Source organism: Diabrotica virgifera, chromosome 7 (assembly GCF_917563875.1).
Source record: "Diabrotica virgifera virgifera chromosome 7, PGI_DIABVI_V3a".
Lineage (NCBI taxonomy): Eukaryota > Metazoa > Arthropoda > Insecta > Coleoptera > Chrysomelidae > Diabrotica > Diabrotica virgifera.
In genome coordinates, this window is record NC_065449.1 from 72,803,250 (window position 1) to 72,817,717 (window position 14,468).

The window sequence follows — 14,468 nt, forward strand, 5'->3', positions numbered from 1 at the left end:
ATTTTGACGTTTATTTGTGTCAGTCGAAATGATTTGTCAATTTTGAGGTTAATGCCTCTTAATGCTAACAACCATATTGTCATCGAGAGAGCTCAGTTGCCACAATTATCTCAATATAATAAAATGTATGTATTTATGTATCTAAATATACAGTGAGCACGTAAAAGTTGGAATCAATTCATTTTCTCGGGAATGGACAATTACAGAAAAAAATCCAGAAATAGGTCGATTTTTATTTGTAAATTACGACTTTTTATCATATATATCACACTAATGACGTCACCCATTTAGGCGTGATGAAGTCATCGATGATTTTTTTAAATGAGAATAGGGGTCGTGACATAGCTCATTTGAAAGGTAATTCAAAAATTATTGACATAAAAAGAAGAATCTTTGTAATTGATTTAATTCAAAATACATTTTACTGCTATCAGAAAACAGGAAAAAATGTTTATTTGACAAATAAAAAATATTGTTTTTTGCAAATTCAATATTAAAGCAGCCACCCACCTGCCTTTTGACAATTTGGGCATTTTTTCTGATCTCTGAGAGCAGTAAAATCTATTTTGAATTAAATAAATTTCACATATTTCCTTTTTGTCAATTAATTTAATTCAAAAAAAAATTTTTCGACAACCTGTATAAATAATTATGTTAATATTTATACAACTAAATAGAGAATTTCATTACCTTTCAAATGAGCTATCACACGACCCCTATTCTCATTTAAAAAATAATCGATGACGTCATCACGCCCAAATGGGTGACGTCACTAGTATTATGTGTATGCCAAAAAGTCGTCATTTACAAACAAACATTGACCTGTTTCGGGATTTTTTTTTTCAAAACCGTCCATTCTCGAGAAAATGAATTTATTCCAACCTTTAGGTGCTCACTGTATACAATGTATGTTCCCTATGTCCAGCTGAACAATTTACGTACTGTATACAATTTAACTAAAATTTATTTTTTTAGAATGACGGTTAATCTTGGAGACCACAACTGTAGACCTCACAAGCAATGCAAAGATGAACATATAAATATACCTGTTGAAAAACTGTTTATCCACAGAGAACTTAAAACTGAAGGACCAATGCCTCAAAATAATATTGGTATAGTAAAATTAGCTCAAGATGTAGAATTTAACGGTAAGTCTGTATTAATTTAAGTTAATGTTAAACCAAGAAATATTCACAAATATTAATAGTTGAATATATAAATATTTATTGTTATGATCTGCTTTCTCTTACATTTATAATAATAAGTATTTATTTAATTAATTATTCAATTGTTGTAAATCGTACATAAAAATTAAGAAAAATCTCAGGGTGCCTTTTTATCATACAAAAAAAATAACTAAATTATATTAGGTTATACTTATCCTTTCTCATGGTTTCAGTATTTCTTAGTTGATCCTTATCGGGATAAAATAGGAAAAGGAAATAAGTAGAAATACCATAAATAAGCACATACAAATATCTTTTATTATTAAAAGCAATATTCTGCAAATTTATCAATTAAATCCTGTGGGCATAACTGTCCCAATGAAACTTTTACCACATAAATTAATTTTAATTCAACGAATATTTATCGGTTTGTTCTTGATAACATTGATAAAACAAACTAAACAAACAAATTTAGATATTCGCAAAACTACTTGTACTTCCTATTAACTTTTTGAAATATTGGAATCTTAGTTCATATGCTTTTACTTAAAAAAATTAACTTCTAAACATACAGAAAATCTATCACATAAGCTATTGACTGACCTTTTGACTCACACACAATGATGTCTCCTCTTGACCCAAACAGCTCTTCCTTGTTGATTATGTTAGGCTACCCATCAAAGCCCTCTCCGTTGTCAGCATCAATTCAACAGCATACCAGCAACTAATTCTTCAAAACACGAGCCAGGCCTCTTTTGACCATTACTCGTTAAAAAAAGACTCCAAAATTCCCTCCTCTCTTTCTCACAATAATGTTCTCTCCCTTGGACTTTACAGAATCAAAGAAGTATTTCTTCTCAATTTGATCTGTCTCTCGTTCCACTTTTCAGCTACACTCTTCACTATCTAACAACCACTGGTACTTGCTTCTGAACTATTCACGAAAACTTTGACTGCTCTTCTGCGATGCCGGTCACATAATAATCTCCTTTTCCAAAATATATGAACATTCACCCTTCTCTCATCCCCATTCCACTTTTTTCATTCGAAAAACCCATGCATCCTTCCAAACAAATACTTCTACTCATGATAATTACTTTTCGGGAATTCTACAAATTTACTTGGGGCTTAAACAAAGAGACTTAAAATTATAACTTTCTCTATCTTACTTTTCTAAATATAATAATTACCTGTGGCTTTTGGCCTCTCCCTTAACAAAGCAACCGTTTTAAATTATAATCCCGAAATAAATTGTCTATTCACATTACTTTATTTACTAATGCCTTTAATTCTTCAGGAAAAAACTCATTAAGAATAAACCCACTGCTTAAAAACTAACTTATAATAAATAGTTACAAATCAATATGCAGGGTGTATCAAAATTATGTGCCCGCGTTATATTAAAAAAAAAATAAAGTTTTTATTCTATCTTTGTTTGATAAAATGATATCCTAAAAAATCCCCGCCTTGATTTGAGATAAAATCGTTTTTAATAAGTGCAACAAAAAAATTATTTTCTCTCGACAACAAAACTTTTCTCTTGTTATCATGTTATAATAATCTCATTTTCTTACCCTACCTTAAATTTTATGCATTTGTCTTTATTCGTAGTATTTGTACACATCATGGATATTGTAAGCTCCTCTTATCTTTTCTGAGTCCACACGCCTCAGAGCATAACTGTTTATTCCATCTTCATTGTGCACGATGTATGGACCCTCGAAAATAGGCATTAGCTTTGCGCAAACGTCCCCAGTGAGATTTGATACTCGTAACGCCCTTACAAGCACCTTTTCTCCCTTCTGAAAAGTCACTGGTCGTCGTCTTCTATTATTATTTTTCCTTTGGAGACATTTCTCATTACTGCGCTGCAGCCTCCTCTGCACAGTTTCCAAAACTCGTTGGTATTCCCTCTGCTCAGGTTCTTCCCATGACCGTACTGGCATAATACCCTTCATGGTATATTCTGGAGTCTCTTTTGTCACCGTACTTGGAATGGTGTTTAAGTAGTTTTCTATTTCTGCCACTTTTCTATCCTATCGTCGATGTTGTCCATTTGCAGCAATGTGAAGGAATTTCGTAGTCTCCTCTATAAAACGCTCTGAAGAATTACTTTGAGGATGTCGGATACTGACAAAATTTTATCCCTATTCGCCTGTCTTGAAGCTGTCCCTTGAAACGCTCACTCCGGAAATACGTCGCATTGTCTAAGAGAATTCTTCTTGGAGTTCCTACGGTGGCTATAAAATTGTCAATCTTTCTCATTATTTCTTCCCCCTTTGTCGTACTACAACTGTATAACTTTACATATTTTGAAAATATATTGACCATCAACAAAATATGTTTGTTCCTTTGCGTGGTCATGATCAGATCACTTAACATATCTATTGCTACAATATCCAGTTTGTGACGGGATACAATATTTTTAGCAATATTTTCATTTCTGAAATTTCTGCCTTTATATTTTTGACATATTTCGCATTTTTGGGTCACTTCTTTGGCAATCCGGTAATCTTTTCGGCAGATATAGTTTTCTCAAAAAACCAGCCAAACCTTCCTGCCACCGATATGTCCATTGTCATCGTGTAATTTCTGTATGATCCTCTCTGCCAATGTCTGTGTTACCAAATATAGTTCCTTTCTATCGATTATTTTGAAGAAAATGTAATTTTCCCTCTCCGTTCTTCTTTTTTCTCTTTCCTCCAGATCTTCTTGATTTGTTCTTACTTCGTTTAACGAAAATACACCTTCCTCTTGTGTCAAAATATTTAGTCCCACCTGAAAACCAATTGCTTCCTTTTTTCCAGTGTCTTCATCCCGTGTGAGAGCGTCGGCTATAATGTTGTCTTTTCCTTTTATATATCGAAACTCAAAATCATACTCCTGTAGTAACAAAATGCCTCGATGTATACGATTGTTAACCAATCGATTTTTCATGATATGCAGCAAGGCTGCATGATCTGTTTCGATTGTTAATTTTGCTCCCAATAAATAAAACCTTAACTTATTTACACAAAAAAGTACGCTAGCAAACTATAATTCAGTCACACTGTATTTTCTTTTGTGTGTTTTTGTCACCCGGGAAATAAAACAAATTGGCACTTCTTGGATGTTTTGTATCTGCGACAAAACTCCCGCGAATTTGTGTATGGACGCATCAGTTCGTAGTATCAAAGGTAAATTGTACATGGGATGATATATTTTCGTTTCTTTCGAGAATTCTTCTTTTAATATTTGGAAAGCCTTCTCTTGTTCTTCTTTCTAATTCCATTTAACACCTTTTATTCAGTAATTTTTTCAATGGAATCTCCTTCTGGCTCAAATCAGGAATTAGTTTTTTGAAATAGTTGATCGTACCAAGAAAACCTCTCAATGTTTTCAAATTCGTTGGCCTAGGGTATTCATCCATGAGTTTTACTCGGTCCTCGGATAAACTAATTGTTTTTGTTTCCAATTTAAAACCCAAATATGTCACTTCTTTTTGAAAACATTGACATTTTTCAATATTTAATTTTAATCCGGCCTTGTCCAACTCTTCTAAGATAATTTTTATGTGTTTCAAATGACTCAATGTATCTGGTGAAAAAAGTAGTAAGTCGTCGATGTAGTGTACTATAAAATCTTCATACCTGTTTAATGTTGTATGGAGAGCTCTTACCAGTGCTGCACAAGCACTTTGTAACCCAAAAGGCACTACTTTAAATCGGTACACAATACCATTGATTGAAAAAGCGGTGTAGTTTCTACATTTTTCTGCTAAAGGTATCAACCAAAAACTATGTTTTAAATTAATTTTAGAAAAACTATGTGATCCTGTAATTCTCCCAAAAATAGCCTCGATGTTGAGAGGTGATTCATATTGAGATACCGTGTGTTGATTTATATTCCGGGCATCTAAACATAGCCTCAATTCTCCATTGATTTTTTTTACAATCACGATTGGGTTGATATACGGCGAGTCACATCTCTCAATGATTTGATCTTCTAACATTTTATTGATTTCTCCTTTCACCTCCTGTCAGTACTTATATGGGCTAGGGTAAGTTTTCGATCGAAAATTTCCTAAGTCTTTAACCTCAAATGAATGTTCATACTTTTTGGCTACTCTGTTTTCTTCATTTATTAAATTTTCATGCTCCCCCAATATTACACGCACTTCCTTCTCCTTTTCTTCTCCACATATCCATTTTCTTTCTTTTTCCTCCGATTATTTATACATTTTATTGTGTATTCTGCCTCCTCCATTTCGCATACTTCTCCTTCAAATACCACAGTTTCAATTGTATCTCTTTCGCCTTCCTTTTTTATTCTGATTTCTCCTTCTTCAGGGCTTATCTCTTCTTTTGAGGAATCTCAAGCTTCATTTTCTTTTGTCAATCTTTTTTCTTCTTTTTCTTCTTCTGGGCTTATCTCTTCTTTTGAAGAATCCCAAGCTTCATTTTCTTTTGTCAATTTTTTTTCTTTTTCTTCTTCTGGGTTCATCTCTTCTTTCGAGGAATCCCAGGCTTCATTTTCTTTAATTATCTTCTGCTGCTTTCTCCTCTTTCTTTTCTGTCGTTGCTTTATTGCCAAATTCATTTCTACCGTTTGTTTTTTGTCTAAATTATCCTTTTTCCGTTTCTCATGTTTCTTGTCCATTTCCAGAATGTCCTGTTTTTCTTCTTTTTCCTCTGTAATTTTCATCGTGGTATTTTTGAAATCTCTCACCACATGTTTTTCTGACAATTCATCCACTCATATGATCATATCATGCATCATGTTCGGCATTATTACACATTGTAGTGCATAAAATTTCTTACCCAATCGTACCCTTATTCGTATTCCTTCATTTATATTGCCAAAGTCCGTTTATTTGCGCCCACTAAATTTACCCTGGGAATTTTTTAAATTAAGTTCGTTAAATCAACCTCTTTTATTAATTTCCTGTTAATAAATGTAATTTCCGAACCAGTATCTATCATAATTTTAATCGGTTTCTCGTTGATAAAACCATCTACAAATTTTAAATTTACTCCACTTCTTTTATCATTATTCTTAAGAAACTTCTGGGGACAATTATTTGTCAGTGGGAAAGTCAAGCCATCTTTACTCAGTGTTGTTGGTGAACGTTTTTTCGTTTCTTTATATGGCGGAAATAAAGACGATCCTCTGGAAACTCTGATATACAAACGATTCGCTAAAACAGTGACAAAAAATGCATTTAATCTCTGCTCACTTCATCCAACACAAGATGCAGCCCGTTTCCACAGACTCAGAGAGTATCACCAGATTCAGTTATGGCTCGGAAACATTGTGATCCAGAAGATTAGGGATGGAAAAAGCATGGAAAATTTTGGATACCAACCCAAACTTCCAAGCGTCCAGTACCCCCTGAGCTTATTAAATTCATCTTTTGCAGATGCAATGGAAACTGGAAGTGCGTGTGGTTGCCGAAAAACAGACCTCAAATGTTTAGCAGTGTGCCTCCATTGTGGTGGTGAAAGCTTCAGCAACATCGTGGACATATCAACATTAATTATTGAAGAAAATGAATTTCAAGATGAATTACCGACAATGACACCAACGCTAACTCTCGTACCACAAAAATTCACCTCGGAATCTTCACTCGCAGCCTGGACCATAGAAAAAAATGAAAAAATAATAATGATGATAGATCTTTTTCAACATATATAATAATAAATAATATTATTTTGTCTAGAAATTGTCTGTGGATTAGGCTTATTGGGGATACCACACAAAAAAACGCGCATCCAGATTATGCCTCATAGGTGGCGGAGAAAAGGGTCAAGAATAGCATAATAATAGCATAGCAATCTTAAAATGATAATAAATAAATATATAGATAAAAAAGTAAGCCTAATGTTTTGTTTTTATTGTATTCCTGTGAGCATTCGAAAATCTGCTCAAGTTTGGAGCGTTGTAAAACCTAGATGTATAAAATAAAATTAAACAACTTTATAGAGGAAATTGTTCGTTGAAAAGTCGTCTACAAAATTGCTATAATGTTATTTTATTGTAAAGTTAACGAAAAAAAGTTATAACCTCCAAAATGAAACTTGTTACAAAATTTTCTCTTATTATTGTTTATAACTTTTTTGTTGGTCACTTGACGATAAAATGTAATGAAAATAAAATTATAGAAAATTGAATTTGCTACAGTTTATAATGTGCAATTCAATTTTCTGTAGGGTTGCTAGTTTACGAGATACAGCGCGAAACCACTTTGCACCCCTTTTTTTTAAATGGCGGCCGGGGGACAAGGGTGGCGACCCCAAAAACTTGAACTTAAGCCTCTGCTAAGCCCCCCACATATTAAAAAAATAAAATTGACTCCTCCAAGAAATGCAACCCTAAATGTAACATTTTAATAGACTATTTACCGCACTAATGCAATTTTTACCATTACACAAGTGACCTTAAAAATTTTCCTACCTATTGGTAGATAATGGTCTACACAGTAAAATACATAATAGCTCCGTGTGGGGTAAAACCTATACGTATTATTATTAAAAGAAAACAACTATCTCGAGTTGTGTAAAACCCAACAAGGACAGGAACAAGTGAACCGTGACACGTACATCTACCTTCCTTCGATAATTACAAGTGCAATGCGTAAATATCCATAAAGGTACGTATAGATATGCGCGCCACGCACTTCGTGTCGTGTGTGACCCGTGAGTTTTTGGGCGCCGACCGAACTTGGATCGTGGTGCACCATGTGCGCGCCCTTTGTGGGCCACTTGAAAATACGTACTAATCTAATGAACACGCCACGAACGCACAGCGCACACACGGCGCGGCGCGCATATCTATACGTACCTTTAGACAGATTCTCGCTGAAATTCAACTTCACAGAAACCGGAAAAACCAGAAAGAAAGTTGTTTTAGTAGTTACCGATATATGAGTTCTTGAGTTTGGTACTTTATTTTTAGGATATTATCAACGGAATAATCTAGTTGAGTCCCAGAATTCATAATATGTCTTTCTAATAGCCGAGTTGAGTCCCGAAGATGGGTAAATTGAGTCCCGTGCCTACCCGGGGCTTAGTCGGAGCTTACCTATACCTATACTAAAAATATTTACAGTAAACAATATAACCTACAATAATTACATGCTGAATCATTTATTAAACTATTCTAAATTTTTCACCTACAAATTTGAAGAAATCAAATGAGGGTTTGTGCAGAATATTTTTTTACTTTTTTTTTCTACACTTCTAACATACGTTTTGAAAGTCTATTAAAACTTAAAAATTGAAAAATATGAGGATGAGCAAAATAAAATGACGAGTTAAACCTGGAATGAAAACTCTCACATGCGTTGCGTTCGTCGTCCTCTGTAAACTGCTTGACATCTCCGCCCATATTTCTGGCGGAAGCTTAGCCGATTCTGATACATAATTATCGACCAGATAGTCCGCAAATTCCACTATTCTATGATTTTGTGGCTGTGTTGATGACAAATCTTCAACAAAACAATCTACTACATCTACTGGGCCGAGAAATGGCATTTCAAAGCAGTATGTTAAATATTTTCCTACATCACTCTCTTTGTCCTTGTATAATGATGATAAGCCTAGTGCCTGAATTTTGCGCCACCTGAAAAAAGAAAAAAAATTATTAAAATTACAACAGTGTGGCATATGGGAAATCAGTAAAAAACACCAAAAAACAAAAAGCATACATACACATCATCATCATCATCATCCAAAACAAAAAAGATTCAATTATGTCAAATATGACTACTTACCTACTTACCAGGAGCAGGAAAATTTCAATGGCGTGGCATATGGAAAATCAGTAAAAAAACAAGGTCTCGAAAGCCCTTCAGTGAAACATTATTCCAAACCTCAGTAACACTTTGCTGAAATATTTCTTCAAAATCTGCAAATACCGTTCTTAAAGCGAGTTTTTTATTGCATTTCCCAACTTGTTCTAGAAGGTATTTAAGTGCCAGTGTATATGTATGTTTTTGTTTAGTTTGCAATAAGAAGAGAACCAAAAACCAAACGATCTTATTTTGGACCATGGATGGAGAACATTTGCTTAAAGAACTTTGGGCAATATTGGTCACTGTCACAGTGGCAGTTGCCAAACTCGTCCGATACTTCTAAAGGTGGGAAACAATAAATATAATGTAAATGTATACGTTTTAATCGCTAAATTTCTCAACTCTACTAGTTTCATTTCTTTTTATTTCACAACTTAATATGTTTTCCATCTTTTGCGTTATTTTGCCGGTTATGAGCGCACTCATCACTGTAGATATATCGCTCTATACTAAATATTTTCTAGTAATAACCATATTCCTTCGGAAAATATAACATTCCTTCATTCCAGGTAATAACAATATTTCTAATCATGCTTAAGTACCAAAAACCTTACAAATTAAAAAACTTTAAAAGGTAATTAGAAGGATTACGTTGCCCGGGACTCAATTCGATCATCTAAATATTTTGACCCTTCTTAATTCAGGTATACGGGACTCAATTTACCTACGCCCATTATCAATATTGATGATATTTGGTCAGGCCTGGAGATTTTCTTCATCGGAAGTAGAGAAGCCTCTACTTCCACTTTTAAAATCCTAGGACCAGTATTCGTATAATTTGTGATGTTAAGTGGTGGTCTCGCATCCAGGAAGAGCTCTTTTATGTAGTTAGTCTATTCTTCTTTTTTTTTTCGTTTAAGTCGAGAATTATTTTACCTTTGGAGTTTATCAACTATGTATACCCATACTCATATTAACATAAATTATAAAAAAAGAATTAACTAGCAAGCAACCTTTCACTGGGGTATTTGATGTATGTCGACATCCGCCGACAAATATTGACATTCACTAATATCGGTCTGTTATGTATTTTTCTTAAGTAAACTTATTATTTTAAGAATTATATATTTTTAGAGCATATAAAACCAATATGTTTACCAAAATTTGACGATGAAGTTGTAGCTGACAATTGGGTGACAGAAACAGGTTGGGATGTACATAAAAACAAAAAACTTAAAGTAGATTTGCCTGTAATATCCTATAAGGAATGCTCGAAGCTATATTTCAATAGTCGTATACCAATATATAATAATCAACTTTGTGCAGGTGGAGAAACAGATGATTCCTGTGTTGGTAAGTAATAAAAAATTGAATTGTTCATACCCATTATTAGAACTAAAATTATCAATAAGTAATAATATTTTATTAATAGAAAGAATTTTAGCACATTATTAATTTAATTTTTTTGTGTATTGCTATATCTACCAATAGTCTTCTTCTTCTTCTGTTAGCACTACAACCCGTGGTGTGTCTTACCCGGGGTTACTGCACAAGTAAAAAGCTTGAAATGGATATGATGAAACCTTAGACATTATAGTAGACTTGTTTAACACAGTTTTCAAAACAGGAGTCATACCGCAACAACAGTTACTCTCCTCCTTTTGTGCTATACCTAAAAATACAAACACTAAAGATTGCAGTGAATACATACAGAACAATATCATTTTAGAAAGTCATGCTCTAAAATTATTCTTGATAATAATACATGGTCGTATAAAAAAATTGAAGAAGGAATAGATGATAGTCAGTTTAGTTTCCGAAACGGACTAGGAACCATAGAGACGTTATTTTCTTTTAATGTGATTGATCAAAGATGCATGGATATGAATGTGAATATCAATGTTTGTTACTTTAATTTTGAAAAAGCATTTGCCAAAGTAAAACATGAAATATTAGTCCAAATTTATGAGTCAATTTTAAATGTAATGTGTTGGTCAACAATTACTCTTTTTTTGAGGTATTTATTCCTTTATTTCTCCTATAGGACGAAGCTCTGATTATGGCATTTTGAAATGCTGAAAGTATTTAGCTGATTTTTAATAAATGCTTAACACAATATCAGTTTTTTGAAAACATACACCTGCTACCGTTTTGATTTATATAGAGGAGTCTGTACAAGTCATACAGTCTTTTTCTATTCTTTTTCTATTTAACCCTCCGTTAGTCGCTACGATAAACGGAGCATCAAGAGTCGCTACGGTGTCAGAGACCGACAATTAAAAAAAAAATAGTTATTGCTATAAAATTCGTATAAATATTTTATATTGTGTATAGGAATGACTGAAAAATATTTTTGAAAATGTTTTATTGAGAATCAACACGTAACTACGTAATTTTCTTGTCTTGTTCTAACATTTCTCGGTGGAACAGCTTTTTCCATTTGGTAACTCCATCTTTTCCAATAAACGCTAAAAGTATTACTTCCACTTTCTTCAAAGGACATCTATAAATAAGATTTGACCAAAACTTAACGATAAAATGCAATAATAAGATGCTAAATCTTTACCTGAACTGCAAGTTATTCCAATACAGTAATAACCACACCGTTCGTCGCTACAGAGTCTTGCACCGAAAATAGCTGTAAAACTCGCACAACTCTACCCAATTAGGTAAGAATGTATACTAACACGAGGTTAGTTGATAGGAAGAGGTACAGAAACTGGCGACAGAAAAAACCAGTTATTTTGTAAATCCCGAGTGAATAATTCTGTCGTCGGTGTGTGACACCGATAGCGACTAACGGAGGGTTAATATAACATATAACATGATAATAACTAAGAAAACAATTATACTAAGAAAACAAGAACTATACTCTGGGCTAATTAGCAAAATTCATGGAAAAGATATTTACCAGAAATTTTATTGCTGGAATCGAATTATAAGATCCTATATATTAATAATATAGGTATGCAAAGTCCGCAGATAGTGTGCTACTTTTTTTATAAACAAAATGGCGCCGACAAATCGTATTTTTTTCAATTATTGCTCTATAACTCCGAAGTTTTTAACTCTACAACAAAAACACTCAAATAAAAATTCACCGCAATTAAATTCTGCATAGAAATTTGTCTTTCCGATTTGCTCCGACGAAAAGTTTCCTCGGAAAATGCGGGTTTTCCCAACAAAAACTCTAATTTTCAAATAAAGTTTTAGGTAAGTAACTATTAATCAATAAATAAATAACTTAGCGACATCAAAGCTTTCATGGTATATATTGTAATTCCAGAAGCCGCTGAAAATTAAACGAATATTTTAGCAACAATTCAATTGTTAATTAACAATTTACGATCGCCATAATAACCAAAATAATCATGATTCATTGATCAAACTTATAAAGATTATAAAGATGAGATGATTATTTAATATTTTATCGACAAAATATAAATTTTTCTTTTTTTTTGCATAATCTTTATATTTTGAAAAAAAAATAGTTATAATACGCTGGTCTAATTAGTAAACTACAAATAAAGGTTATTTGCAAGCAATTTTATTGCTGGAATCTAATATTAACATTTTTCAGAAATTGTTTATTATATTCTAGTTTTAAAAAAGAATATCAAATATTAGTTCAATGGTTATATTTTAATCAAAGATTAAAATTCCTTTTTTTTGTAATTTTTAGCGCAAAAGTAGGCTTGATACAGTACCGGAGCTAAAATGTTCACTCGTAGCGACTGACACGCAGCATACATAATACTATAATTTTATTTTATTAAGTGTACGTCGCGCGGCGGTCGTCGTTTCGAGTGAAAATTTTAGCTACAGTACTGTATTAGTCTACTTTCGCGCGTGTAAATTACAAAAAAATATATTTATAATCTTTAATTAAAATATAACCATTCAACTAATAATCTATAGTTTTTGTAAATAATTAGCTTGTACTTTAAACTCACTTTTACGCTTTAAAAGAATTTAAAAAAATTATAAACAAAGTTGTAATCGTATGTTTATTTTGCTGTTTCATAACTTTTTTGAAAATGGTTGCAAAAAAGGGTTAAAGCATTTTTTCAAGATATTTAAAATACGCATTTTAACTATTTTTTAAATTAGAATATAATAGAAACTTTCTGAGAAACGTTAATTTGTCTATAACTATTTTTTTAAACATTTAAAGATTATGCAAAAAATAAAAAATTTATATTTTGTCGACAAAAAGTTAAACGGGCATTTCATCTTTATAAGCTTTCAAAGTTTCATCAGTTTATCATAATTATTTTGGTTTTTATTGCGACCGTAACTTATTAATTAACAATTGAATTGTTGCTAAAATATTGGTTCAATTTTCACCAGCTTCTGGAACTATAATCTAAACCGTGAAGGCTTTTAAGTCACCAAATTATTTAATTATTGGTAGATAATTACTTATCTAAAACATTATTTGAAAATTAAATATTTTGTTGGGAAACCCGCATTTTCCGATGAAAATTTTCGTCGGAGCAGATCCTGAAAAACATATCTCTATGCAGAATTTAATTGCGGTGAATTTTTATTTGAGTATTTTTGTTGTATACTTAAAACCTTCGGAGTTATAGAGCAATAATTGAAAAAAACACAATTCTCGGGCGCCATTTTGTTTATAAAAAAAGTAGCACACTATCTGCGGACTTTGCATACTTATATTATTAATATATTGTATAATTATAAGCTTCGATTCCAGCAATAAAATTGCTGGTAAATAACTTTTCCCAAAAATGGCCTATTCTCCGATAATCAGCCCAGACTACTATAACTTATAACTAAGAAAACAATTAACTAAGAAAACTTACTTTTGGGAAATGTACCGATAAAAAGCGTTGATCAATACAAATACTTAGTAACCTGGATTTCAGACAATAATGATCAAATGACAGACAAATAAAGACAATGGAGGAGAAGGGCACAAGAAAGATCTGAATGGAAAGATATAACCAGAGAGGCAAAGACCCTTCCAGGGTTATGATGCCAAAATAAGAAGAAGGAGAAGAAAAAGAAGAATTTTTTTGTAGCCGTAACATTTATTGAAGCATACAAAAAACATATTTTTAGCTTAACTTAAAAAGTAAAATCTTTCTTTGTAAATGGTAGGTATATACATATAATTATAATTTATTTAAAAATTGTTTCGAAAAAAGATCCAAGTTATATTCAAAATAGGTACATCACAAAGTACATCACAAACAAACGTTTTTGGACTAATCAGTCCATCATCAGGTTAAACCTAGAAATAAGTAAACCACTGTATAATATGTAATGAAAACGTTAAAATTTTGACTGTTGAAAAGGTTAAGAAAATTAAGAGATATGGTTACTTACTCCAGATCCAAAGCAGTTGAAACTAGCTACTGAGTTAGGTCGAATGACCTTTCAAATGTAATATTTTACCCATCTAGGCTACATTGAAAACGTTAATAAGTCGATGTTAATAAAATAAGTTATGTTAAATCAACATGGTGTCTTCATCTTAGCTTCAAATTTCATGGTTGGGTTGAAGA

At 32.3% G+C, this 14,468-nt stretch overlaps 1 protein-coding gene across 1 annotated transcript in view; it reads left to right on the forward strand.

The window, feature by feature from the left end:
* The window catches only part of LOC114327663 (CLIP domain-containing serine protease B10-like), a 48,391-nt gene that overhangs the window by 25,762 nt on the left and 8,161 nt on the right, over positions 1 to 14,468 (forward strand). The window contains exons 4-5 of the mRNA XM_028276337.2: positions 976 to 1,148; positions 10,072 to 10,290. Coding sequence (XP_028132138.1) covers positions 976 to 1,148; positions 10,072 to 10,290 — 392 coding nt within the window. The remainder of the gene's footprint in view (positions 1 to 975; positions 1,149 to 10,071; positions 10,291 to 14,468) is intronic.